This window comes from Gavialis gangeticus, unplaced genomic scaffold (assembly GCF_001723915.1).
Source record: "Gavialis gangeticus isolate Ggan-Ray unplaced genomic scaffold, GavGan_comp1, whole genome shotgun sequence".
Classification (NCBI taxonomy): Eukaryota; Metazoa; Chordata; order Crocodylia; family Gavialidae; genus Gavialis; species Gavialis gangeticus.
In genome coordinates, this window is record NW_017728964.1 from 10,110,119 (window position 1) to 10,136,098 (window position 25,980).

At 48.5% G+C, this 25,980-nt stretch overlaps 1 protein-coding gene across 1 annotated transcript in view; it reads left to right on the top strand.

Moving 5' to 3' along the window:
• The window catches only part of SEPT9 (septin 9), a 291,529-nt gene that overhangs the window by 30,958 nt on the left and 234,591 nt on the right, over positions 1-25,980 (top strand). The window contains exon 2 of the mRNA XM_019502714.1: positions 8,247-8,303. Within this exon, the coding sequence (XP_019358259.1) occupies positions 8,247-8,303 (57 nt within the window). The remainder of the gene's footprint in view (positions 1-8,246; positions 8,304-25,980) is intronic.

Genomic DNA, 25,980 nt, shown 5'->3' on the forward strand with positions numbered 1-25,980 from the left:
CCCCCCCCCCCCCCCCGGCTTATCCTCTGGAGGAAAAACCCCATTTGTTTTTCTGAGCCGAGCAAACAGCAGCGTTATGGATTACATCCTCATGGCATCCTGACAACTGCAGTATTCTGGTGATAAATCCTGAAGTGTCTTTGGAGGGGTCTGGGGCTGGGAATGCAGGAACCCTTGAAAATAGAAGCCAGAGAGTGCTGTGTGCCTGAAATAAGAGCAGGAAAGTGGTGAAGGGCCACTAGGGAAAGTCTGTAGCTGAAAAACAAAAGCATCTGTTGAATCGCACTGAGGTTGCTGAAGAAAGGCAAGAAATGAATTGAAAAATGCCTGTATGTTTTTGAGCAGCATGTTGCTGCTCTGTGTCCTACAGCTCCCAAAACATCTGAGCCTAACAGAGGACCAGATGCCGGTGCTGGGAAGCTTTGCAATGGGATGTTTCATCCGCAGCCAGAGCGAGAATATTATAGGCCTGTGGGGAAGGGAGAGGAGGGCAGGAGGGGTCTATTTGATCATATATAGAAATACCAGACTCAAATTTTAATATCCCCCCCCCCATCCAATTAGATGATACATCTCACTAGCCAAACTCTGGCAGTGGGTTCACTTGGTAACAGGTGAGGTGTAGGATGTTCAGTGGCTTGATTGGGACAGTGGCCCTAGAAAAGACCAGACATTGTATACTCTTTAAGACAGAAACCATTGGCTTTTGTGTTTGTACAGTGCTTTACATAACGAGCTGTGGGGGCCCCTGCAATGCTGAACTGTCTGAGCTGGCTGGAGTCACAGACCTGGACTGAAGGTCTTGTGAGAGCTGGGTAACGTAAGACATCCAGTATCCCATCCTCCCGCCAGGCTGCAAACGGGAACCAGGCTGGAACGAGAACCTCGCCCACCCCCTGAACGTGGCAGGTTCTGTTCCCAGTAAATGGGAAGCACATCTCAGCTGCCCTGGTTCTGGTTTGCAAGCTCCAGCTGATGCATTTTTCCTAGGCCCCAACCTGTCCTTGGATTTCTGGCTGTCTCTGGGGGGAAAACACTGTGAGAACAGCTTCCAGCACGGGTTTCTCAGCCCTTGTTCCAGTTCAGGAAGCTCCAAGGCTCGTGTAGATGAAGGGAAGGGGGAGGCATTTAGAGGCACGCCATCAACTGGAAAGCTAGTTTAATTTCAAAAGCATAAACTAAAAGTGATGTCAGGTATGAGAGCTGCTGTGGGGGTCTGATTCTTATTCTCATGGTTCTGTGACAACCAGGTCCTATTCCTTTAATCCAATTTTTTCCCCTCCCCTCCCCTCCCCATTTATGAAAGACTTCCACAACATATAGGGCAGAATTGACTGTCCATACAAAGGATCTGATCCTCCAATCCCTGGTGACTTGTGCAGTCACTCCCATTATAAAAACACCTTTGTACAAGCATGTGGTTTCTCAGTGCAGTCACATGGCGTCATTGCTGCTGCCTTACAGATGACTCAAAGTCTTTTAAAGAAGACAATTGCAAGCAATGACTTCCCAGCATGAAAAATTGCTTGTGCTGAAATTTGTGATGTTTTCATGATTCACAAGCTCCTCCCTGAATAGCTGTCAGGTGTCCAGGAACTTGGGAACAATGAAGAACATAATCCGACAAACAGCGAATTGATCTCTGCAGTTCCGTCCATGGACATATTTGTGGGTCCCATTTTGTCCACAACTATTTTGTCTCAGGAAGCCTATGAGGGGAACAGATCTGGTCAATGCTGTAGCAATGAAGTTTGGTGCCCGAGGCAAAGCCCACAGCAGCAGCCTGCCCTCACCCTGTGCGCAGATCCGGGGGGCACACACCTCCCCATGCTTGCCCAAGAGTGCACACAGAGTGGGAGCTACCCTTCCCCCCTCTGTGCACCCCCCCCAAACAAGCCACTCATGGCTCCATCCTGCTCCCCACCCAGCTGGGCAGTGCTTATTAGCGCCCCTTTGCTTCGGGATCCCGGGGTGGTCATCCTGCTTGCCCTTGCTACGCCACTGGATCTGGTCTATGCAGGACTCAGAGGCCGTTTTTCCATCACTGACTGGGTTACCGAAGTTTGCAGGGGGTGCTGCATCACTTGAAACTAAGCCAAGTCTGGAGATCTTTCTCAAGGTCACAGTCTAATTCAGTGACCAGTTGGTGTGGCCCAGACTTGCCTGGGAAATGACAGTGTCTGAGCAATCTTGGTCAGAGGGGGTCACAAGGGTCCTTTCTCTTCTTTTAAAGGCAATCTGGGGGTGCGTTGGTCACTTTTCTGACCATAATTAGAGATAAGCTTTAAGGCCCTCAAGGTCTGGGAAAATACAGATCTGAACCCTGAAGCATCAGTTGGTCTCTAGTCCTAACAGAAATTGAATAGCACAAATTTCTTGGGAAATGCTGATTGGCCGGATGTTGATGGAGGGATGCATTTGGCACCCAATGGGTTCATGTACTTAGCACCTAATACCATGAGGTATGCATGTTCACTTTTTCTGGGTCACTAATACCCTTGGGGGGGGCGGGGGGGAGAGGGGGTTAATTGTGCTCTAGCCTACAGCCTGATCATTTGCTGATCTATACCATTGGCTTCAGTGGAGCTATACCAGCTTATGCCAGCTCAGTGTCAGGCCCCTAATCTGCTCAAGCTTTCTGCAGAGAGATGCTATTCTACCTGAGCAGCAGGCGAGTTGATGCTTAGAGGTCACTCGGCACTTTCTGCAGCAGTGCACCTAGGCACGTACGAGTCACGTGAGCACACTGGCAAGTAGCTGTGTCAGAAAACAGCATTGGTCCACAGCTGAGCCCAGAGCCAGTGTAACTTGGGAACTGCAGATGCAGCTCTGCCCCTCTTCCAGAGAAAGATCAGCTTGCAGCGTGCTGCCGCTGCCAGAGATATTTGATCTGGGATGAAACAAAAGAAACCATACACATGGGTTGTGTTTTTGTCCAGCTGTGCTCAGCTTATTTGGAGAGCATCTCCATTACACAGAATCTGGGAAAACGTCTCAGCCTCCAGTGCCTGGTTCTGATTAGTGCTAGAAATCGTCACGGCTTAATTTTGACATGTTCTTTTTTGGGACTGATGTTGTGAGTGGATTTGGAGCTAATGAAAGTGAAACAGTAATTCCCCAGCTGGCTCAGGTCCAGTTCATAGCAGGCAGGTGACCCATAAGACTTGCCTTGTTCTGCAAATAAACACTGCACCTAACTCAAGTCTCCTTTGCTGCTCCTTAGCTTGTCCAATGCTCCTCATTCGGACTCCCTTCCCCACATCCCCTGCTGTTCCACTTCGTATGTTCTGTTGAGCAGATGCTACCAGCCATGTGATGCTGGCAAGCGGAAACTGGAATGGGGCTCCTCAAACCCGCTTCTGCTTGGGTCCTGAGTCAGCATTTGAGCTTCACAGCTTGGCCTGATCTCCAGCATCTAGACTTCGGTGGAGGAGGGTGTGAAAGGATTCATTAAGGCAGTGCTTTGGCATTGGGAATCAGCCCGTGCTGAATAACAACATTTGTGGTGTTGGGTTTGGTCCCTACAGTCAGCATCTTCCTTTGCAATTTTTTAAATAGGACTTTTCCAGAGCCTGTTCATGCAAGGCAGGGACAAGATACAGCACCAAGGGCTGGGGCTAAACATGATGACTGCTGCTGTTTGCATCATCATGTTTAGGTGGATGAGCTAGACTTTGCTCCCTGAGATGGTCTACCAGGAAGCTCCCAGTAATGTGGAAAGCCACATGCAAAGCAAATGAAAGGAGGGACAATTGTACGTCTTAATTCTCTATATTGATCGTGATGTTGACTCTGCCTGCTCCTGATGTCAGTGGGGCTGTATCTTTGCTATTCAAATCGGGTCCTCTCCAGCAGCCGGTGTAGGTAGCCATGGGAATACCTTATGGGGAAGGATAATTTGTGCTGGATGCTTTACTGCTCCAGAGGGTGACAGACCCTGGCCTGAAGAGCTGGCAACCTGCATTGCTAACCAACACTCTGGAAAATGCCAGTGTCACAGGGGAAAGTCCACATGGAGTCTGTAGGAACTGTGTGAAGTGTTCCTCTGGGCAAGGAGACCTCCATCATTTGTGATCCCTGCATCAGTGGAGAGTAAGAGCTGGTTGGGAGATATCCCCGATTCTCTTGGGAATGGGCTGTCCCAGGCAGACCGATGGAGAGGAGGCAGAAAGTTATGCTCCTAATGAGAGAGAGCTCTACTCTGATGCTAATGAAGATAAAGAAGGGGTAATATTGGGGTAATGTTACCATCCTGTTTTAACTGTTGGACTGTTCCATTGTAAAGCTCTGCTGAAGGCAGCATGGGGAAGCATTCCTAATTTAAACCGAACAAAAGCATTTCATTATGTTGCTTATTCCAGGATATTACCGTACATTTATAATGTGACCCAGGGACACTCATACTGCTGTGAGAGGGACAACTCAAATGCATTGTCTGGGATAGAAACCTTTGATTTTGATTTGTGCTTCCTTGTCCCACAAACCAGAACTGCAGATGAACTTGTGCTTCCACGCTATAAATGGAGGTAGCCCCAGAGTGGCATCTAACATGCTGATGCAGTGTCAGCCCAACCTCTGCCACAGACCTTACAATGAGCTGTTGAGAGAGGTACATGTTTTAGCTATTGCTTTTGCATTTATGACAGGTCCGCCATCTCTGTGGGGAGTCGGTGGAACGCAAATTGGACTGGGACTCGACTGGCCAGCTTTGCCACTGGCATACTTGGTGACCTTGGGCAAGTGGCTTCCCCTCTATGCCTCAGTTTCCCTGTCTATGACCTGGGATGAGAATAGTGACCCCCTTTTTGTAAAGAGATTTGAGACCCAAGGGTGAGAAGTGTTGTGTAAGAACTAAGTGGTCTCATCGTGGTGGAGTTAGGTTTTTATCTGGTGTAGTTAGAGGAGAAGGCCGGTTGTCAGAATATCTGGGTTATGATCCTGGCTCGGTTATTGACCTGCTGTGTAGATGTGGACAAGTCAATTTCTCTGCATTTTGAATTATTCTTATTTAAAATAGGGGAGTTGAATAATATTTCCTGGCTACAAGACAGCTGCTAGGATTAAGATTACTAGGTGAAAGGGGAACTCTGTAAATCTGTTGGGGGAGGTGGGGGCTGCAAATACAAATGTAGATATGTTGCAAGTTCAGAAAAGAAATTCCATATGCCAAGGGATCTGCTACATCGAACACCATGTGCATTTTATGCTAACTTTTACTTCAGAATGGCAGTAAAGAGGAACAAAATCTACTTACGTGCTTGGACAGGATTGTGCATTGCAAGTTTCTCACCCTGCACCTATCTGGCTTTGGCAGCAAAATGAGGAAAAGGTCTTTAAACATAAAAGGTGCCTTTAACCAGCTCTGTATGGCTGTGTATCTGCGTTCTGAGTGCCGCCCATCCCAACCAGGCACGTTCTGCATAACAGTTGTCCAAAGGCTATAAAAAAAACCCTTGTGTACAAGCCAAACGTAATGCTGCGCCCCACCCACGTGGCGGCAAGACATAGGTGTTCGTTCTCAGTGAGGATCCTGGCTATGCTGCAGCTTAGCTTCTCTTGCTGTAGCTTGTCTAAGGAAGCGTAATTAAAATTCTTCTTGTTTTAACAGAGAGAAATTGTGTTTTCCCCTTTGCCAAAATGGCTGGTCAGACGTGCTGAAAATGAAAAATCATCTTGAGGGATATTTCTGAATGTGATAGAGGTGGTGACTGAGGTCAGGGAAGAGGCAGAGTATCATGTTGTTGGTATTATATTCGTTGGTAGAAACTCGAGCTGAGTTCAGGAGCCAGTTGTACACTGTGCAGTGAGCGCGTATGAAAAAACAATCCTTGCCGTGAACTGCAAAGAAACAAAATAGACCAGGAAGCAGAGACAAAGTGACCTGCGCAAGGTCACACCGCAGGTCAGTGGCAGAGATGGGCCTAGCCTTCACTGATTGACTGGTAGGCCGACATCCTGCCTACTGGACCATACCCTCTCCTTCCTCTTGCTGTCCATTGGCTGACACTTGGCAAACTGAGCTACTGGGAATGCTCTCCCCACGGCCATTGTGGTGTGCACGAGACAGTTTTCTTTCATGTGGATTCATGCCCCAAAATAGAGTAGGGTGCGTGGGTGCGTGCGTGTGTGTGTGTTGCGGGGGGGAGGGGGGTCAGTATTTACCATTTATTTCTTTTGAAAACAGAACTTGAAGAGCAGGCAGGAAGGAATGCAATTTTCTTTTTTTTAGCCCAGGAGTTCTTCCGTCTCCTCTTCCAGACAGGGAGCAGCGCAGTCTCCTTGGAACCGGCCCTGTGGTTCAACCACAGCTTTTCAGTCACAGAGACGTTTTTATATTAAGAAAGGAAAGTGGGGGGGAGAGACGGACACACACGTGCTTGCGCGCGCACGCCCCCCCGCGCTCTGCGTGTGAGGCACTTTTTCCAAGCAGCGCTGCCAGCTATATCCCCTGTCCCAAACCAGTTAGCATGAGGTTTGCTGCTTTATTTTTCCCCTTTAATTTTTTTTTATATGCTGCAAGCGGTTCCAGCTGACAGAGGTGGGGGTGGGGCAACAACAAGCCACCGTTTCAGGGCTCTGGAGCCAAAACGCTTCCTGGTTTTTTTTTTTTTTTCTGATTGGCTCTAAGGGGGGGATGCAGAATGTTTCATTAATAAAAAAGAAAGCTGCTTTGCCCAAAATCAGGGAATGTCAAACCTATTTGCATATCGCAGATGCAACCAGGCGTCTGGTCATCTTGGAAATTCTCTTTCAGCGCTTTCTGGGGATCAGGTTTGGTTTGGAAAGAGCAGGGAGTCTGGGCTGCTTCTCACCACTTCCTGGGAAAGCGGGATCTTGGAACAACTGCTTTGCTAGCAGAGCTCAGCAGAGACTGGATGTCACTGGCCTCTCCTGGGATTTCCAGTATAAAGGGTGGTTGAACTTTGGGATCTCTTTAGAGCTTGGGCTCCACATCAGTCGATCCAGCAGATTTTATGCCATAATTAGAGCTGCTTGTGGCATGGAGCTACAAGGGAGTGATGGGGGAGGAAAGGGGCCACCAGAAATCTTTGATTCCTGGAAGTGACTATGTTTTTTTTTTTTTGTTTTTTTTTTAAATCCAAACTAACTGATGAGGCAAACCTCACTCGGAGCTGCGTGGCACACTTGGCAAGAGGCAGGACCATTCATCTTCCATTTTAAAAAGGGGGAGCTCGTAGTGCAGGGAGGGCAAGGGACTTGTTCGAACAGCAGCAGACTTGGGACTGGAGCCCATCTCTGCCTGTGCTAGCCAGATGACTTCACCGTGTTGCCTGCAGCTGGTAGCAGTCAAGCATAAGGAGGGCTATTAGTCCCTTCCTGGGTATGTGGAGTGGGAACAAGAAGAGGAGTTTCCCGTTTCCTCCCCCTTTCAAAAAGAGGTGCTCTAGACGGGTACATTTTCTGCAGAGCTCTCTCCCTGTCAGTGGCCATCTGAATCTTCTAGATCACCATGAAAAGCCTAACTCGCTGAAGGAGACCGTAGCAAACCAATCCCATCCAAGACCAAACCACTTCTGAAGCCTCTGTAGTTTGGTCTACGAGCTGCCTAGGATTTGTCTGATATGTTGGCCATTCTAACCACATGGCCGGGTTCCTTGCACAGCAGGCAGTCCCGGGCATGTCTGGGGCATAGTGTGCCCAGAAAATAGCTAAACCCTTCTCCTTGTAGCTGAACTAACCTTGCTGGAGCTCGGGCTGGCTCAGGCTGGTAGGCCCAGGATCTAGGAGACACATGTTGCTCTCTCTGTCCCTGTGCGGGACACTGCACCAGCCCAAAAGTTAACCTTGATCTAACAGTTTTGTGTTTCTCTGTTTTGATAAGAGTTTCTCCTCAGTGGAAGAATTGGGTGTATGTACCTGGATCTTCCTACTATCTGAAAAGGTCCCCAGTGAAAGGTGACTGTGTGTCCTGCTCAGTTGCTTCAGGATTCTCTTCCCTGACTTGAAGACTTCAGACTTGCTCATTATTTCTGGTACAGCAGGATGGTAAAAACCAGCTCCTGCCACTGGAGCCTCTGGGGAAAGATCAAGGCTCTCTCTTGTGTATTTTTTCGCATTCAATAACGGTTCCTGAGACATTTTCTAAACATACAAAGTCACTGGAAGAAGGAGCGTGGCTTAACAAGTCTGGTGTCTTGGCATGGCTGCTGTGCCACATGCCATTGCTGACATGAGTGCCATTTGGTTACCCTTGAACCTAATGACTGGTTTCATTCTTGCCCTAGGAGCCACCAGGACCTCCAGCGGGAGACTTCGGAAGGCAGGTGATCCAACAAGTCCAAGTAAGTTGCATTAAGCAGTGCTTCTGAAGCATCTTCCTATAATATCCATTCTGAGAGACAAGGATGCTCGCAGCAACCTATTGGCGATCAGCCCTCCCACCCTCCATCAAGCACCATTCAAAAGAAAGCGCTTGCAAGGAATCTATTGTCTGGTTGCTAACAGTGCAAAAAGGGGCCTACCTACATTGCATGGAGAGTAACGTAGAGTTAGAGCAAAATTGGTTATTGAATATTAGATCTGGTGAGAATAATTAGAAAGCTCCATGTCAAATCAGGAGGTCCGACATTCACCAGCAGAAAGCACGAGTGCCCCGAGGTTGAATTACGACCTCAGTAATTAATGGTGCTTTCTCACTCTCCTCAGTTATTATTTTTTATAGGATGTGGAGATTTATGGGTTATGTGTGTTTGTGATTGCAATTACACTCCTAATTGCAGCTGGACCTTAGTTAAGCTGTTTCCCATTCAGGAGGAAGCAGGTGGGAGGTTTCTTTCTCAGAATAGGTGTTTTCCAGGTTCATTACTGCAAATCCTGCTCATTGCCTCTTTGGAGGCTTTCAGCATCTGAGCTATGTGTTGCTTTGCTGAACTGGCTGTGTTTCGGGAGCCAGTGTGGCTGGTTGTCTGTAGGCTCTGGAGCTTCTGGGGCCCTGCTGATCTTTGCTGAGTGAGCTCGGCCCAGCCTGATTCAGGTATCGTGGGGCAAACAAGGCAGCACTGGATTTAGCATAGGAGAGGCAGGTACTTAGATTCTTCTTATTTTAAGGCTAGAAAGGATGACATTTAGTCTAGCCTGGGATTGGCCAGATCCTAAGTGGACCTGGTTGCAGGTTGGATCTGTTCCAAAGGCTCCCTTACCTGTAGTGGGGTCCATGTTGGCAAGTGTCTAAGTTTGACCATATCTAGAGTGCTGTGTATGCAGAAGTACTGGAGCTGCAAAGATTGATGGGTTTTGGGGCTCAATAGGAGATCAGTGGAAACAATTGGAAGAGGAGATGGAAATCTCTTAATATGGTGCATGGCAGGGGGAGAGGGGTTGCAGAAACCTAATAAGAAATTCTTCCTGTAACTGGTTCATAGTGTTCTGGGGCACTGCTGGTGGAAGTATCAGGTGTGAAGTTTTTGGGCCAGTCTTTCATGCAAGTGTTCCCAGCCTGATGTAAGAGATGCTTAGAATCCAGATACAATAAATACATGCTATCTGTGAGCCTTTCCAAAATCCCAGCATCTGAAAAATGATCCCCAGATGTATCAACACCATACCAGGGATTCATGGCTACCTGGAGCCTTCAACAGCCACTGCCATAGGCAGAAGAACCACCTCCAAAAGGTGGAGATGGTAGGAGAGAAGCTTTGCTCTCCAACTCTTTGTCTCTAGAGGAGCTTCACACACAGGAGGCTTGTGGGATTATCAGTACCTGTGCCAAACACTTGTTCATGATGTTAGCTTATGCTTAGAGACATAAGCTCCTGTTTCTGTATTGTACATTTTGTGTCTTATTGATAATGGGCTGAAAACTCGTGGGATGGTGAAAGTCGTTCTTTTAACTAGTAAAGCAGTACAAAAGTGCTGGAAGAAAGATCCTTTAGAAACAGTTCCTGAAACTTTAGTAGTGTTCACTCATACTGCTCTTATAGCAAGATGCCACCTGGAAGTTCAGCAGTTATTAATATTCCAGTAATGCCTATATGCTCCAGCCCGGCTCTGAGCTCCATGGCTGTGGTACTGTGCCTGCCCAGGGCAACACGCTCTGACTCCAAGATGGATAAGAGTGGAACAAGTGAATGGATATCAAGAGAGTAGTTTAGTCTACTGCCCAGAGGGATGTGTAGTACAAGGCAGGCAGGTCCCAGCTAGTTGCACCATTACAGTGTGTGTACAGCATACTGTATACAGTACAGATCCTCCTCCTCCAGTGCTGCTAGCTGGCTGCATCGCTGACCACTACCAGGAAAGGATCGATGGTTGCTTGCCATCCAGATCACTCTGAAGGATTCCAGCTGATGACAGCTGTTACTACTTTTAAAAAGGAGAAAGATCCGTTCTTTCTCTCAGATGAAATAGCATTTGCTGTTGGGGTCGTGGCCTACACACTTACAGGAGGCTGCGGTGTCTTCACTGGTGAAGAATCTGGCTTTGTTAGGGTCTCCCGTTCAGCCTTGCTAGGATCTGTTGCATCCAGGACATCACTTGCAGGTTTCATGCCAGCAGTGGGAATGCAATCCTTTCTCTCTCCCTTTGAGCGTAGGCTTTCATCTTTTTCTGCATAGTGGCTTATTGCAACTTCATGACTGAACCGAGCACTCTGCTAATGTCTCTGAAGGGTGTCAGCTCTGGGGTATGGAGCTTTTAGGATGGATTGCTAAAGGACCAGGCATGGGCCTTGCTTCTAAGCTGCTTCCTACCACATGCATTTATGGTTTGGAAGCTCCTTCTGGAATAGGGGTGAGAGTTGGCAGGGACTAGCCTCCATTGGCCCATTTCCACAAGTATGCCCTGAAGATGTTTATAGTTGCAGGGCTGCTTGTCAGGCCTGAATGCTCATGTTCAAAGAGCCCCTAACTCTGCTGGGTTTGGGATATTCTTAAAACTGATCCAAGGGGCATAGAGCCAAACCCTGGGTGCTCCTAGTGCTGCTGCTCTTCTTAGAAACCTCCTCCCTGCCTGGCACACAGACCCGAGGCTGAGTTTTGCTGCCCCCCCCCATTCCTAGCTCTGAAAATGGCCATGGCTTATGCTTTGTCACCCAGGCTGCTTGAAAGGATGAATTTATGTGTGTGTATGTAGGTTTTTCCCTTTGTGAAATAAATGAGGGAAATATGAAGCCAGTGGATCAGCCTGGAATGTTTGGTTTGGCAGCTCTGCTCTCGGGCTCTGAAGGCATCTGAATGTGGGTTTTTCCTTGCCATGACTGATGTCCCCACCCAGAGGCTTGAATAGAGTCATGGTCCCAAAGTTTGCTTACCTTGTATAGGCCTTAAATGTCCTTTCTTGTCTATTGCTGCTGCTCCGTCCCCACTGGGAAGGGTGCAGCTATGACCTGTCCTATCTTGGAGTCTGCAATGAGATGGAAACATAGGGCTGGAAGGGACCTCAGGAGGTCACATCTAGTCCACCCCCCTGCTCAAAGCAGGACCAGCCCCAGCTAGATCATCCCAGCCAAGGTTTTGTCTAGACGGGTTTTGACAGCCCCCAAGGATGGAGAATCCACCACCTCTATGGGAAAGCTGCTCCAGTGTTTTACTACCCTCCTAGTAAGAAAGTTCTTCCTAATATTCTAACCTAAGCTTCCCTTGATGCAACTTAAGACCATTGCTCCTTGTCCTGTCATCTGCCACCACTGGGAACAGTCTAACTCCATCCTCTTTCAAACCCCCCTTCAGGTAGTTGAAGGCTGCTATTATGTCCCCTCTGTCTCCTCTTTTCTAAACTAAATAAGCCCAGTTCCCTCAGTCTTTCTTCATAAGTCATGTCCCCCAGCCCCCTCACCATTTTTTGTCACCCTCCACTGGACTCTCTCCAATTTGTCCACATCCTTTCTGTAGTGGGGAGCCCAAAACTAAACACGGTACTCCAGATGTGGCCTCACCAGCGCTGAATAGAATAGGGGGAATAATCGCTTCCCTCGACCTGCTGGCAACACGCCTACCGATGCAGCCCAGTATGCTGTTAGCCTTTTTGGCACACTGCTGACTCGTATTCTCTCCTTAGTGTTAGCCTAATTGTTGCCACCATTCCTGTCCACAAGGGCTGGGGACCAAATTGTTGATCGACTCCTTTTACTTTCTGTCCCCCATGCAAGTCTTGGTGCCATGGAGCTGCGTTGTAGCGGGGGCCAACCTGTTTGTCAGGCATGCCACAGATTATGCCCCACCCCCTCTTTGAGTGCTATCCTGATCCACTTCCCCTTACCTGACCAACTGTTATACTTTGTGCCCTCTGCCTGATTGCTGTTCTGCTTCCTGCTTCTGCAATCTGCTGCAGATTGCCCATTTTCTTTTGCAAGAAGTTGCATGACAAATCTTGATCCCATTTGCTCCAGAGAAGAACAGAGACAATAGAAATGACTCTTGCAAATGGCAGATAGAGAGACAGATCTACCAAAAGAAGTTATATTCCACCCACCAAAAGTTAAAATGCAGCTGAAGAGAACCAGTAGGGGTGTTGGTCCAATGAAAATCTCCGAAACTGTCACTGTTGCTGAAGGAGCATTTAAGTGCACCACAGCTATTTACTGTAACAAGCTCCTCATTTTGTATTTTACCTTTCAGTTCATGTGCTTATAACTCCTTGGATAAAAGCCATAAACTCATTCTCCAGAAAAGTAGGCCTGGGATATCTGGCATCCAGCAGGAGAACCTGTAGATGGTGTATTTATAGTTGGCCTCCTTTGGATCTGTACATTAATCCCACTTGGAATATATGAAGTGGAAGCCTTAAAATAAGCCATTTCTTCTTCTTGAATAGAATAGCTAGTGATCCACTCTGGGAAAATGCCTGGAATGGGAACGGGCCCTCTAGGGATCAGTGTGGGTATGGGAGGAGTTTCTCACTGGCATCAGCTCCAATGTTCCTGTCATCCCTGCTCCATAGGGCATCTTTCAGGGGCTGACGTAGCGCTTCCTGAAAACTCTCCATCCTGCGCAGTAGAAATGCTGTCCCTTTGGGGTCTGTGCTAAAGCTCACTGAGATCAATGGGAACCTTTCCATTGACTCCATTGGCTTTGAGTCAGGCCTTTAGTGTAGTGATTCCTGGCCAGGGTGCCTTGAGATACTTTAAAGGGTGATATGGGTGCTATGCTATGTTAGTACTGCAGGTGTACAAACATGGTTCACAAGATAAGCGCAGAGATTTCAAATAGGATTCCACAGTGTTAAAACCCTTCTGACCTGCTGTGGTCTTTCTGAGCTCTTTGCAACAGAAGATTTTCTCTCTTTTTCTATAGTTAAAAATGGAGTGAAAACTAAGAGCTGGCATTTTCCAAGGGTACCTCAAGTCTAACAAAGGGCGCTTCAAGTCTAAAACACTTGAGAAACCACTGCTTTAGTGAGTCTGCAAATACAGGTTTCACTGTAACTCTTCAGGTGTCAGTCTGTCCAGCTTAGCAGATCCATGAAATTGCTCTTAAGGCAGTGGTTCCCAGTAGGCCTATGCAAGTAGGCAGCTATTCAATCCAGCTTTGGATCCAGCTGCTTTGGGTGCCAGGGATCCGATCCGGAGCTCCAGACCGGGTTCCTGCTTCAATCCGGCCAAAGTGGCTCCGAAGCTTCAGAGCCACCTTGGAGATCCAGCCATAGGGTGTAATGGGGAATTAATGAAATATCTGTAACGTTGTTGTTTTGCGTCTGATTTGGATGAAACTCACGTGGATGATAGTGTCTGCTGAGACCATGATGTGTGCCAAGTTTCAAGAAGATAGGTGCAGGGTTTGGGGGAAAATACACCCCAAATTCTTGAAAGCAAAACTCATGTCACATGTTATGTGTTAAGCCACAGTGGGGTCAAAACTGCAGGGATAGTAGCCCCTGGTGAGGCCACAAAGCCTGCCAAGTTTCAAAATGATAGGTGCAGGGGTTTGGGGGAAGCTGCATGTCAAGCTGCTGACAAGCAAAACTTGTGACATAGATGACCCTGTGTGGCCAGGACCACCTCCAGTACCTGTTTCCTTGATGCCCAGCACAGTGGTGCCTCATCCTGAGTGAGGCTTTAGACAATACTATCTGTAACAGCCAATTGTCACCCTTACTTGTTGGTGACCTCAGCGCACTGAGGCCAAGTATTAGAGACCATCATGGACTTTTACATAGACAATAGGACCTGCAGAGTGCTGAGTACCCTTGGCACTAGAGTTGATCATCCCACAATAAAGGTAGCATTTTGTCATCATTTTAAGCAACATCCAGACCTAGCCTCACATAAATGGAGCGCTCAGCAACTTCCATTACTGAAATCGGGTCCTTGAAAGGCAGAACTGATGTCTGCACATTGGCATGGCTTGTCCTATGATGTTTCCATTAACGGAAGGAAAGAGTTGTTCTCCAGGACTGGATTCATGATCAAGAAGCTTTTTAACAGACCTGGTTTCCTCCTGCGTCCTTAGTGTGGTCTCATTGTCTCTGCAGCCTGCTGGTCCCTGCATTGGCTGAACTCAGTCATTGCTGCCCTGGCATCCCGAGGGGCTCTGAAATACACACCTCAGCTTGTAATTCTGGGTTGAATGCAGCTACCTTGAGTTCTGCCTATTGCTGCCCATCTTCTCTAAATGGCCTGCTTTGGTGTGGTTTGGGGGTTTTGTTCCTTCTCTCTTTCCCTCACAAATACAGAATGCTGGAAAATGTATTTAATTCTCATTATTTCAGGGATGCTTATCTTTGCAACTGGCACGTACCATCGAGAAATCTACCCTTTCCCTTTGACACCTCATGATTTCCATTCTTAATTGTCTTTTCTGATACAACACATACTGCCCCAGGAAACCTCGCATTCATGGTCTTTCCCCCTTTCTGCCTTCTTGGACGTTTCTGTTCATCTTTCCTACCCTTGTAGTCTGCAAGGGGTGTTCAAGATTAACCTTTTCTTCCTGCACACAAGGAAGAGCCTTCAGAGGTAGATCTGGAAACTCAAAGTGAGTTCCTGAAGATGTGACTTCAATCCAGCAAAGTAATTAAGTTCATATAGTGCATGGAGCTACCTATGTGCTTTGTTGGGCTGGGGCTTTGGTTCAAGTTAACCCTAACATCTGCTAAAGGCCACTGTGCAACTACTCGAAGGACACCCCACAGTGTTCAGGTTCTGGCTGTCCCCAAAGGGCGCACACATGGCTTTCTTCAGAATGAATGAGCACATCCTGTTGCCATGATATCATGCCATGATGTTGCAGTGCTTCAAGCCTTGAGGCTGCATCATTGCGTGATGACGTTCTGCTCTTGTGTCAAAATGTCACGGTACTGTATGTGGAAACGGGAGTGGAATGCAGTGTTGTGTCACTCCAAGCTGTGAAGCCCTAAAAATCCCTTTTAAAAATGTTTCTCCCGTGGAGAGTGCTAGTAACTGTAGGCTGGGTGATCTGGTTTGCTGTGCAAATCCTCCACTTTGGGTAAGACTAGCTTCCCATTTGGGACCCTGGCAAACTGGCCGTCAGTCAGGTTTGGGAATCTAGTGCACGCTGGTTTGTTACATGTGCCAGTCTCGGCCTCCGATCCCTCTAGATGTGCTTGTACAGCTATAGCCAAAGGCAGAAAGGGGGCTTGGTAATGCTCCAAGGAAACGGAGCCTGGACTGTAAACTGAAACACTCAGCCTATTTGTTCTAGTGTGTTTTCCTAGACTCTAATGATACATTTCCCTGCTCTTTCTGGTAAGACGCCTTTTTAACTCTAATAAACTTTGTCAAGTTGAAAATCAAATGAGCGGGTCTGGGCTTTGGTTTACACTGTGGTAAATGTTTATGACTCCATATAACAGCAGCTCAATTTCCCCTCATTTCAAGAGCAGATTTCCTCTCTTGGCACATCTGGTCTTGCACCCAACAGCACTTCATCCTATAAAGGGTAAATGGGGCAGCTGTGACGTTTCATTTAGCACTATTGACCAGACAGATCTGATCTTGGCCATCCTGAACAGAGGAAGACATAAGATGTCTTTCCAGAACTGCAGCACCCAGGTGAGCTAGGTTTTTTACAAGAGCTCAGTCCATTGACCATGGAGGGCAGTGGAAATGCCAAGTGCATGGAGGTCTGGCCCCAATTTTGGGTACCAGTCACATGAAACTCTGGCCCTGATTTCTATAAGACTAGAGACCTGTGACCATCTCCTTATTTTCTATTGGGTGGTCTACACGCCTACATGCAGCCCCGGCACCTTAGGGTCCAGGGAATGACAGGGAAGCAAGATGCCATTGGTTAGAATGGGACCCTGAACTTTTTGGAGACCTGGTTTCAAATCCTTACCTTGCCACAGGCTTACTATGTAACATTGGGAAAGTCGCTTAGGGAAACTGAGGCACAGACAATCTGAAAATGAAAATAATAGCACCTTCCAACTCCTTATGCAATGAGGTGGTGCTAAATAAGTTGAAGCTTATAAGGCCCTCAGACCTTTGGTGGAGGTGCTATTGTAACTGTTGTGAAAGGATTGAATAAGGTCTCGGCCCTGAAAGATGGTGAGCTGGATCTTCAGGGATGATCCAGGACTGGTAGACAGCAACTGGCTTTCTTCCTTTACATCCATCTTGGCCATCCCCTCTCTAAGATACGGCAGACTGAATAGCCTTGTGTGTCATGTTCTCCTAGGAACATATCATGTTTTCCCTCCCTTCCCCACTCTTGCCCCCTCTGCCAGCTTGAGATTCAGCTGCAAGCCCAGTGGGCAGAGCATCGCTAATAAGATTGATGGATGAGTTTCAAGTTTAGTTAGCCACAGTCAGTAGCAGTGCATTGTAAGACATGACTTCTCCACAGGGTTTGGTGGGGCCTTTAATGAAAATCCCAGGAACACGCAAATGTTTGGGGTTTGGCAATGCCACCTAATGATTAGAACGTGGGACTCGGTCCATCAGTCTGAGTAATGTGTCTGTATTTAATATGCGTTTGGAAACAGGCATGTTCCCTCTAGGTAGAGTACATGCTGTGGGGAGGGGAAGGTGTCTACGAGAAACTCCCATCCGTCATTACGCTTGCAGATTCCAGCCTAAAATACCCAAGCGCTGGACTCCTGGTCGCCTTGGCTCTCATTGTGGTGGCATTTGAAATGGAGGCTGCCCCTTCTGACCTTTTTTAAGACTATACTCAAGGAAGCCTTGTGAAGAAAATACATACAGACACTTGCTACTCAAACAAGAGGGTGTGATGCCTGGCAGGTCAACAGTAGCCTCAAAGCACTCCAAGTGGAGAAAATCTGCATCCTGGGAACACTGTTTTCCTTCTGGACAATCAGCTGCTTTCTGTACTCTGTCCTTCTGGGCTACGATTTGGCTCTTGTTCAGAGATGGGAAGCTCCCTGGCAGCAAAGATGTAGCAGGATGAAGAGCACTGTTTTTTTAGGATTAGTTCAAGCAGGGTGCTGCTTGGGAGTAGGTGAGTATAGCTCCTGTAAGGGAGGAGAAGGCCTTTAAGGAGGGAAAGTAGTCAGAATCAGATGCAGGGAAGGTTGTTCTCTCTGACTCCGATGCTGTGTAGTTCATAAAAGCACCCAGAGGAGTTTGGAGAGGAACAGGTGCCTCTCACTTCCCTGCTTCAGGTTCTTGTATCGCTGTAAAACTACCGAACACTGAGCCACCCAGTACACTGGACCCAGCTGCAGTGCCAGGCTGGCATAGCCCTTCAGACAGAGCAAGTCTTGCCAAGAGAGGCAATACTATGTCCCCTTATTCTGCACCATCAGCACTTGGCTGAGGACCGACCACAATGAGTCTTGAGGCTTCTTGGAAACGCAGTGCATAATTTAGAGAAGCGCAAAGCCCAAGGCCCATGATCTGGCTTGTATTAGAAGGGGCACTAGCTGGCATGAAATCTCCATCACAGATGTTTATCTTTTGCTGTCAAACTCCTCCTAACAGCCACAAGACAAGGAGACACATGCTCCAGGCCTATTGCACTGAATTACTTGAGCCTTTTGTTTGCTTTTTCCTCTGGATGGGCTAGAAGGAAAAGGGGGTCTAAGAAGCTGAGTGTGGAGCAGAATCTTCCTGTTAGCAATGCCTAGAGAGCCTAGTTCAAAGGCTTCACCACAGCTGGTGAAAAAATGAAATATTGATGCTGTCTCTAATTCGGAGCAGATGCTGTAAAATTCCAGTTTGCCACAATGAATGACATCGACACAGCTGTGAGGAGCACCCAGCAGAGGAAGAATAGGAGAGGTTAATGTAGGACAAGAGTGAGCATCGTTCACAGCTCTTGTCCACTGCAGTTGGAGGGGAGTCACTTTCCTACAGGAAAACCCATCTGGAACCAAAAAGAAACGTTAGTAAAATATTTAAGCACCGAGGGAATCCTTCACTAATGAAACTGCCAAAGAAACCCAGGCTCCCATGCCCCTGTTAAGATTCTTCTTGGCTAAAATTCTGTGCGTCTGAAGAGGCTCAATTTTTGTGAGCCTTCACTGCAACAGTTGATAGTATGTCACAGGTATGCCAGCTCCTTATCAGAGATGCTGCTCTTGCCATGTGGTTTCAAGAAGTTACAGATGGAGCAATGCTTTACTGAGTAAAGCTGCTTCTGTTTATAGAAAAGGGGTGGGTGGGTATGTGCATGCTATGGTGGCCAAAGGAGTTTTATTCTGGTGTAAAACCCCTAGGCTGGGATGGTTTGTGGCATGGTGGTACCAGCAACTTTTTGCACGTACCTACAGTTTCAGAGAGTGGGAACCAGACTTCTCTCTTGCTGGAGGTAAGAAGTGGAACAATAACACCACCTGCCTTGCAGGCCAGAGTGGTCGGGGACTGGTTGCACGGGCTGAATCGGGGTCAAAGACTACAAACATGTTTCCCCCCACCCCTGCAGACCACATGCAGCACCCGCAGCACCTGCTCTGGGCAGTCTGGGACCGCATTGTCCATGGTGCCTGCTGTGTCCATATCCACATGCAGCTGGTCAAGGGGGGACACCATGTGCAGCATGAGTTTCAGGCTGGTTGGAGCAGGTGCTGAATCTAAGATGTGGTGGACCCATAGAAGTTTCCCCATCCCACAGGCTGGATCCATCACCTACTCTGGGCAGTCTGGGACTGCACCACACATGCCACCTGGTGTGGGACCCATGCCATATACTGCTTGTGTCCTGGACCAGCCAGAGCGGGTGCTGCAGGTGCTGGATCCAGTTTGGGGGTTGAGGGTGGGGAAGGGAATGGGATTCTGGACTTGCCCCATGTGAGGCCAGCATCAGGGGCCAGATAATATTGGCTTCATGGGCTGTAACTTTAACACTTCTGCTTTAGCTCTTTCTCCTGATGGTCTCAACCTCCACTGCACATCTGGGACCAAAGTCATCCCTGGTGTGATTCTAATGAATCAACTGAAGTCGCACTGTGCAGTCAGTGAAGTTGCACTGAGGAGAGAGTACTGCCTTATGAAAGATTCTCCTGACAGTGACTCCTGACCTCCATTTTACAGATGCCGGGTATGGAGAAGAAATGGAGGATCAAAGAACTTTAGGCCAAAGGTTTTTTTTACAATGTTTGAGCATTTGGGATGCCCTAATTATGGGTGTATAAATATGCATGGCCTGGCAGTCAGAACTGCTGAGTGAATGGAGTCGTGGTGCTGAGGACTTGGCATTCTCAAATCGGGCAACCAAAAATGGCAGCAATCCAAACTGAGTGCCTGCTTCTTCTGAAAATAGAAGTGTGTCGGATTTTTCCAAGGCCACAGAGTGAGTTAATGGCAAAGTGAGGAAGAGAACTCAGGGTGCCTAGCCTTCAAGCTACAACCTTAGGAGGTGGACTGGACATGTCAGTATAGCAAAAACAAAGCAGAAGGAGCTCCTGGCCCTTTGGCCTGAAGTTCTGAGGAACCCATCTTTTAACACTGTCATTTTCCCAGTTCACTATACACCTGCATTCCCCTGCCAAAAAAAAATAACAAAAAACTTACCCAACCCAACCCAACCCAACCCAACCCAACCCAACCCAACCAAACCAAACACTGCAGTCAGGACCTTTGTTACAATATTTTCAGTCTCTCCAGAAGCAGGAATGATCCACAGTAACCCACGAGAGGGTCCTGCTGTGGCAGACCCAAGAGACTTGGCGAATGAAGTGCACAGGGAGCTGATCCAAGCAGAGCCCCTGTTGGAGCAGCAGGGGCAGGTTGCAAGCGGCCTGTAGAACTGCTGGGTAGTTATAATTCAAACTGCAAGAGCTTTGATCAAAGGCTTAAAGATTGCTACTGTGATACTGGTGAAAGCATGTGCTATTGTACACCCACTCTGATCTTTGTCTTGACTCGCAAGAAAAAGAGTTAAACTGTCCTTAGATGAGATCATTTGAATGTCCTGGGATGGTCTCTGTTCTCTTTTGTGTTATGCACCCAGCAGGATGCACCAGCTGCAAAAATTGCTCTGCCAAAGAGCATCCACACACTCATGCATCACTGGTTCCTTCTGGACTCCTTGATGACAGGCATGCAGTGCATCCTCATTGGACCCCAAGTGGGGAGCGTGGGTGGGAGTTAGCCTCCTGGAAAGCACAAGCTTCACTTTTTATTGTGTGACCACCAGCCAGGCTACAGTGTGTGCACCACCAGCACAAATGTGCTTCTCGGTAAGCGTGGCTACCCAAGAAATCCTTGTTCCAGGTACCAAAGGGTTAAACCACGTTGCCTGTTCATCCTTGGGCTCTGGCAGGTGCCTGGTCCCTGCACTAATAAAGGGCTGTGCTCAGGTAAAATAAAAACAGGGTTTGAAAAAGGCAACAAAGGCCCTTACTCCAGGTGTCCAATGATCTGCAAGTATTGCGTTGGGGAAGGTTGGGGGGAGTCCCAGTGTCTGGATTTCGCAGGTATGAAGCTAAGAGGTTTAGGAGCAATTAGTGACATTTAGGTTCCCCTTAAAGGGGCCTGGTTTTAGTATTTTGTAGTGGATAGGTGCTCAGCATTATTTGATTATTAGTCTCCTTAATGGTACATCTGGTTGGTCCTTAATGTCATAGTTGACTCTGGCACACCTTGGCTAGATGGGCATGTTTAGCTTGGCAGGTGCCCAGGATGATACAGGGAGTCAGGAAGGTATCAAAGGTCAGTCTCTGACTCTGTTCACACATCACTGAGCAGAACAGAGACCTGGTCCAGGACTAGGGCTCCAAGGCCCTAAAAAAATGCAGAGTGAAGAATAATCACAACAATTTATCATGACAACAACATGTCTGTGATGCTCATGGGGTTGTGAAGGATTCTGGACTCCGTGCTACAGATATTTAGAGGAAAAAAGGCAAAAAGAGGACACTTACAGATGTGTATTTGGGGCAACAGCTATTCAAAAGAGGGAGGCTTTGGGGGATGGAAGTGGCTTGGCATGGGTGACAGGAGTAAATTCTCTTTGCTTTTTTGAATGAATGCAGAGGAGTTGAGTCTGTTCATTCTGACTCAGTAGCATCTCTGGGGAGCCCTTCATCTCTTGCATCCTGCATGTGTGGAAGAGTTTGTCAGTACCGCGCAGTAGCATAACTAAAGGGGAGCAATCAGGGCACTAGCCCTGGGCACTGCCTTGTGTACTGCTGCCACCCAGGGTGCAGAACTGCTCTTCTACACCTCTGGTGTTGTCTTTTCCTGCCTTAAACTACCACGCTGCAGAGTCCTGGGGGTGCATGATACAGAGTTGGCAGCAGAGTGTTTTGTGGTATGTCCTGTCTTGACCCCTTGGGCATCTCATCTGTGGGAAGTCCAACGCCAACCTACTTGCAGCAGGTTCAGAAAGTCCACAAGGCTGCACCGGGCTAGTCACATGCACGCGCTGGGCTTGTGCTTTCTCCTGTATCGTGCTGCTGGTACTTGACGTACTGTAAATACTCAGCTGTGCCGGTACAGGACTAATGAAGTAAGCAACAGAAAGGACAGCAGCTTGGGAAAAGAGAGGTGGCCTTGGAGTGAAGGCTGTGATCGGGGACTCAAAAGACTTAGGTTTCTGACTCTGCTACAGATTTCCTGTCTGACCTTGGACAAGTCACTTAGTCTCTTAATGTTTCCTTCTTCCCACTCTTTATCTATCTGTCTTGTTTAGACTGCACCGCTTGGTGCAGGGATTCCTTCTGACTACATCTGGGGCCTAGCACAATGGGGGTCTGCTTGTGGATTGGATCCTCTAACGGCTGGGTCAGTACTGCTGGTATGGCCAGAAACATGTGCAGTGTTCACCGCTCAGGGATGCTGACTCCCAGTTACACCAGTTACTGCCTGTCATTGCAGAGATTTCCCATGAAGCAGCACGGTACTTCTGAGGCTGTGCTCACCCACATGAAAACTGGGTTTGATAATACTTATCTGCCTTACCATGGTATTACTTGCGAGCGCTGGAAAAATCTTTTGAGCTCCCCTGATGAAAGGTCCTATATAACTGCAAAGCATTATGGTTTTTGGACAGGCTCTAGAAAAGGTTATTTATTGTCTCTGTACCCGCTGCTCTCTGGAGGAAACTCCTTGGGCTATCGCCCTTTTGAACAAGCATCACATGCAGCAGCAGCAGCAGCAGCAGGGCTGGGTGGGGGTGGGAGAGCAGAGAAGGGAAGGACAGTGGAATTTAGTTTTGTCTGGTTTGCTTTGTTAGTCTCATTCCCTTGCGCAGGAGGGGGAAAACACGATTCCCCTTCAGGAGATGCACTGAGAGAGACTAAGAGCAAAAGAGAGAGAGAGAAGTTTATTATCAAGGCTCCCAGCATCAACATGTATCCAGTGAGGAATGCAACAACCCTGACGGGAGGGGGTTGGAAGGGAGATAGTCCAGTTGAAGGCACTGGGAACTGCTTTGCGCGCGCACACACGCAAGGACAAGCAAGGCTTCAGGCTGCTCTAGTGTCTAGGGTAGGAGAGAGGAAATATTCCCAGCCAAGGTGTTTGGACGTCCTGGAAAGAAGATTCCAATATTGCCTCTGGGTCTGCGTGTGTCCAGGCGTGGAGCGAGGCAACGCACGACTCCCTCGGCTCCCCTGTAGAGCAAAGGCATTTGGCAGGGGCAAGAAGAGGGTCAGGTGTGAAGAGGACCAGCTTCCTGGCATCCGTCAGTAGGCAAGTGTGGCTACTACATGATTTGCATGCATGGGCATTACCGGGCGGCTGTCAGAACTCTCTCGCTGGTGTCCGAGCGCGTCTGTCTGTGCCGACTGCTCTCCATGGCCTCTCTGATCCTGCAGGAGCAGTCCGCAGCGTTCGCAAGGGCTCACTGATGTCAACCCAGCAGATGGGTCCTGCAAACCTCCTCCTCCTCAGCCGCCTTGTGTCCCCGCCTGGGTAGATGGCAATTTCCAGAGCTTTGGTCGGCTTGGAGAAAGCTTTTTGGCTGCCCACCACAGGCATGTTCTGAGCCTGTGAGGCAGGACCGTCCACCGGCTGGCTAGTGGTTACTGCAACCCCTAATTGTATCCCAGGCACGGAGCACAGATTTACCCACTGCTAAATTTGTCCTCTTAGAAGGGCTGCTGAAGAGCTGGAGAGGCAGCGTCTCTCCCTGTGTCCTTGTAGTTCTGGTTAGATGGCTTGGTTGGTTGCATGGGAAAACTGTCACGGAGCTGGGACGGGGGGGAGGAGAAGCGGGGGCAGCTACCATAGATGTTTAACTGTGCTGCAAGACACTGAGGCTCCCTAAAGTCATTCTGGTAACCATGAACGTGGCTTGTGTGGGCTCTGGAGAAGATGAGCTCACAAATGGCTTCCCTGTTTTGTAGTCCTTGGCCTAGTCTCTGCCCTGCAGAATTTTCCTATTTGAATCATGATCTCGGGAGAACTGCCCTAGCCTTAGTGTTTCGGGCACTCCAAGTGAGAGTGGGTTTTGCAAGATTGTGGGAGGGTTGGCACCTCAAAGCAGCCCTCTTATTGACCCTTTCCTAGGCCATTTGAAAGGACCCCCCCACCCCCCAAAATGTTTGTTCTTGAAAAGAACAAGAAACTGAGATCTCATCAAGTCAGCCCTGGGGCTAGATGTTTGGTTACTGTAAGGCAAGGTATCTCTGATTGCTCAGTGGAGCTATGTTGACTTACACCAGCTGACAGGCTAGTCCATACAGCTATCTGCACATAATGCACCTAGAAACCTCCTATTGTAGCGTCTTCGCCACTGCTGCACTGTCCTAGCAAAAGCAGTACAGCGAGATGTACTGCCCAGTACCAGTCTGGGACTGCCGTAGGACTCCAGTTGGATACAGCTGCTGTAGAGGGCTCCAGAGGGGAAGGAGCCACTAATTTAACCAAGACCCTAACTTATTAAGAAGTTCCTTAAAAAACAGGAAAGGGCATTGTATTTAGGGATGAACTGGGAGTATTCTGAGCCTTGTGCCCTCAGCTGCACCTTTGCTATGGCAGCAACCTGCTGAATACGGTACAGGCTGATGGCTCTCCAGTGGGCGTCACCTGCTTCCCCAGGCAGGATCTGTTGCAGTAACCTGGCTCAGAGATGAGAAGGGTGCTGATCACGGTGCCTAGGTCATCGGACAGGTTTTGGAGCAGGTGTAATCGGATTTGGGATGCTGTTTTATTCCCTTTGGCAGCTTGGTGGGGAAGTGCTGTAGCCTTGGAGAACGCTGAGTGCCTCCCTGTTTTGGTGTGGAAAGGACATGGGGGTGCAGTGGGGGATGGGAAGGCAACCCAAGAATAAGCATGGGGGCAGCATGGGGAGTGAAGCTGTGGGGGGAAATTAAAAGAGCTCCTGTTTCTTCCAACAGTCGATGCTACTGGGAGGCTGAGAGTCTAGGCAGTCTGCCTCCTTTTTCATTCGCATTGCCAGCTGCTATTAATACTACAAGGCGTGAGTTTTTACAGCACAAGCAGAAAGGCCAGAGAGGATATGCTGGGGATTTCCTGCCGTTTGAATGGATTCGGGAGGAGACTCGGTGAGGGCGGAACGCAGTGCTAACGAGGGGCTCTGCTGATAGACATGCACGGCCCCCTCCCAACAGCAGGAACGGAACCAGAAGCAGATAGATACGTGTGCATCAAATAAATGAGCCGTGTGGGCCTGGGGACTTGCAGAGAGAGGCTGCCAACATTTTTTAACGCAGGTTCCCATTAAAACATACTCCCCTTCCCCCCACACCCCAGTGTCTGATAAACTCTGTCGCAGGCATGCATGTGGTCTCGGAGGCAGGGAGGGTAGGAATGGAGAATGCATATGTGCATGCTCCCTATTTCAGACAAGTAGGCTTTCACATGGAAATAGCCTGGGAGGGAAGTAACAGCACTTGACAGACAAACTTCTGTAAGAACCATGGGCTGGAACTGCTTGGCACCCTGAGTGGACGGGGCAGTTCACAATTTGGCTTGAATAACTAGAAGTAGAGGGGCAAAAACTATATGGGGTGGGATCGTCTTTTCCCATATATATTTAACTCCCTGCCACCTGGTGCCATTTGGGCCATTCTAAAGAAGAACAACTCCCCCTTCAGAAGCACGCCGAGGAGCCCCAGCGATCAGTCAACTTTGGCACGGAAGATTTTACTGCGGGCTGAGGTGTGGGAAGCTGGAGATGCTTCCCCCTGCCACGAGTGGCACATCCACTTGGGCTTCATCAAGGACATGTCAAATGGTGGATGTAGGGGATGGGTTCTTAGAACAAATGCTCAGGGATTGTTGTGAGGTCCTGGTTATCCTGGACTAAATTCAGGCCAAGCGTAAACGGGCACAGCCTTAATGGAGTGGAGCTGGCTCAGTGTTTTTAGAGCCAGAAATATTCCACTGCATGTGGCTGACTCAGGCCAGTGCTTCCGTATCCATCCTGCCTGCCCATCCTTTCGTTTCCTCCCATGCTCCTAGCACTACTGATGACTGAGAGAGTCCAGTAGGTAACTGAACCTCTACTTATGCTTTGGCTGTGTGGATGCTAGAAAAGTCCTAGGTCATGCCTGCAATTCCCCCTGCTTTTTTATATTGGGAACCCATTTAAGTTGAACCCCTGAGGCTACACATTGTAGTGCATCCTAGTGACCTGCCTTCCATGTGCTGAAATGTGGTATTCCTTTGGCCCAAGTGCCAGGGCAGGAGCA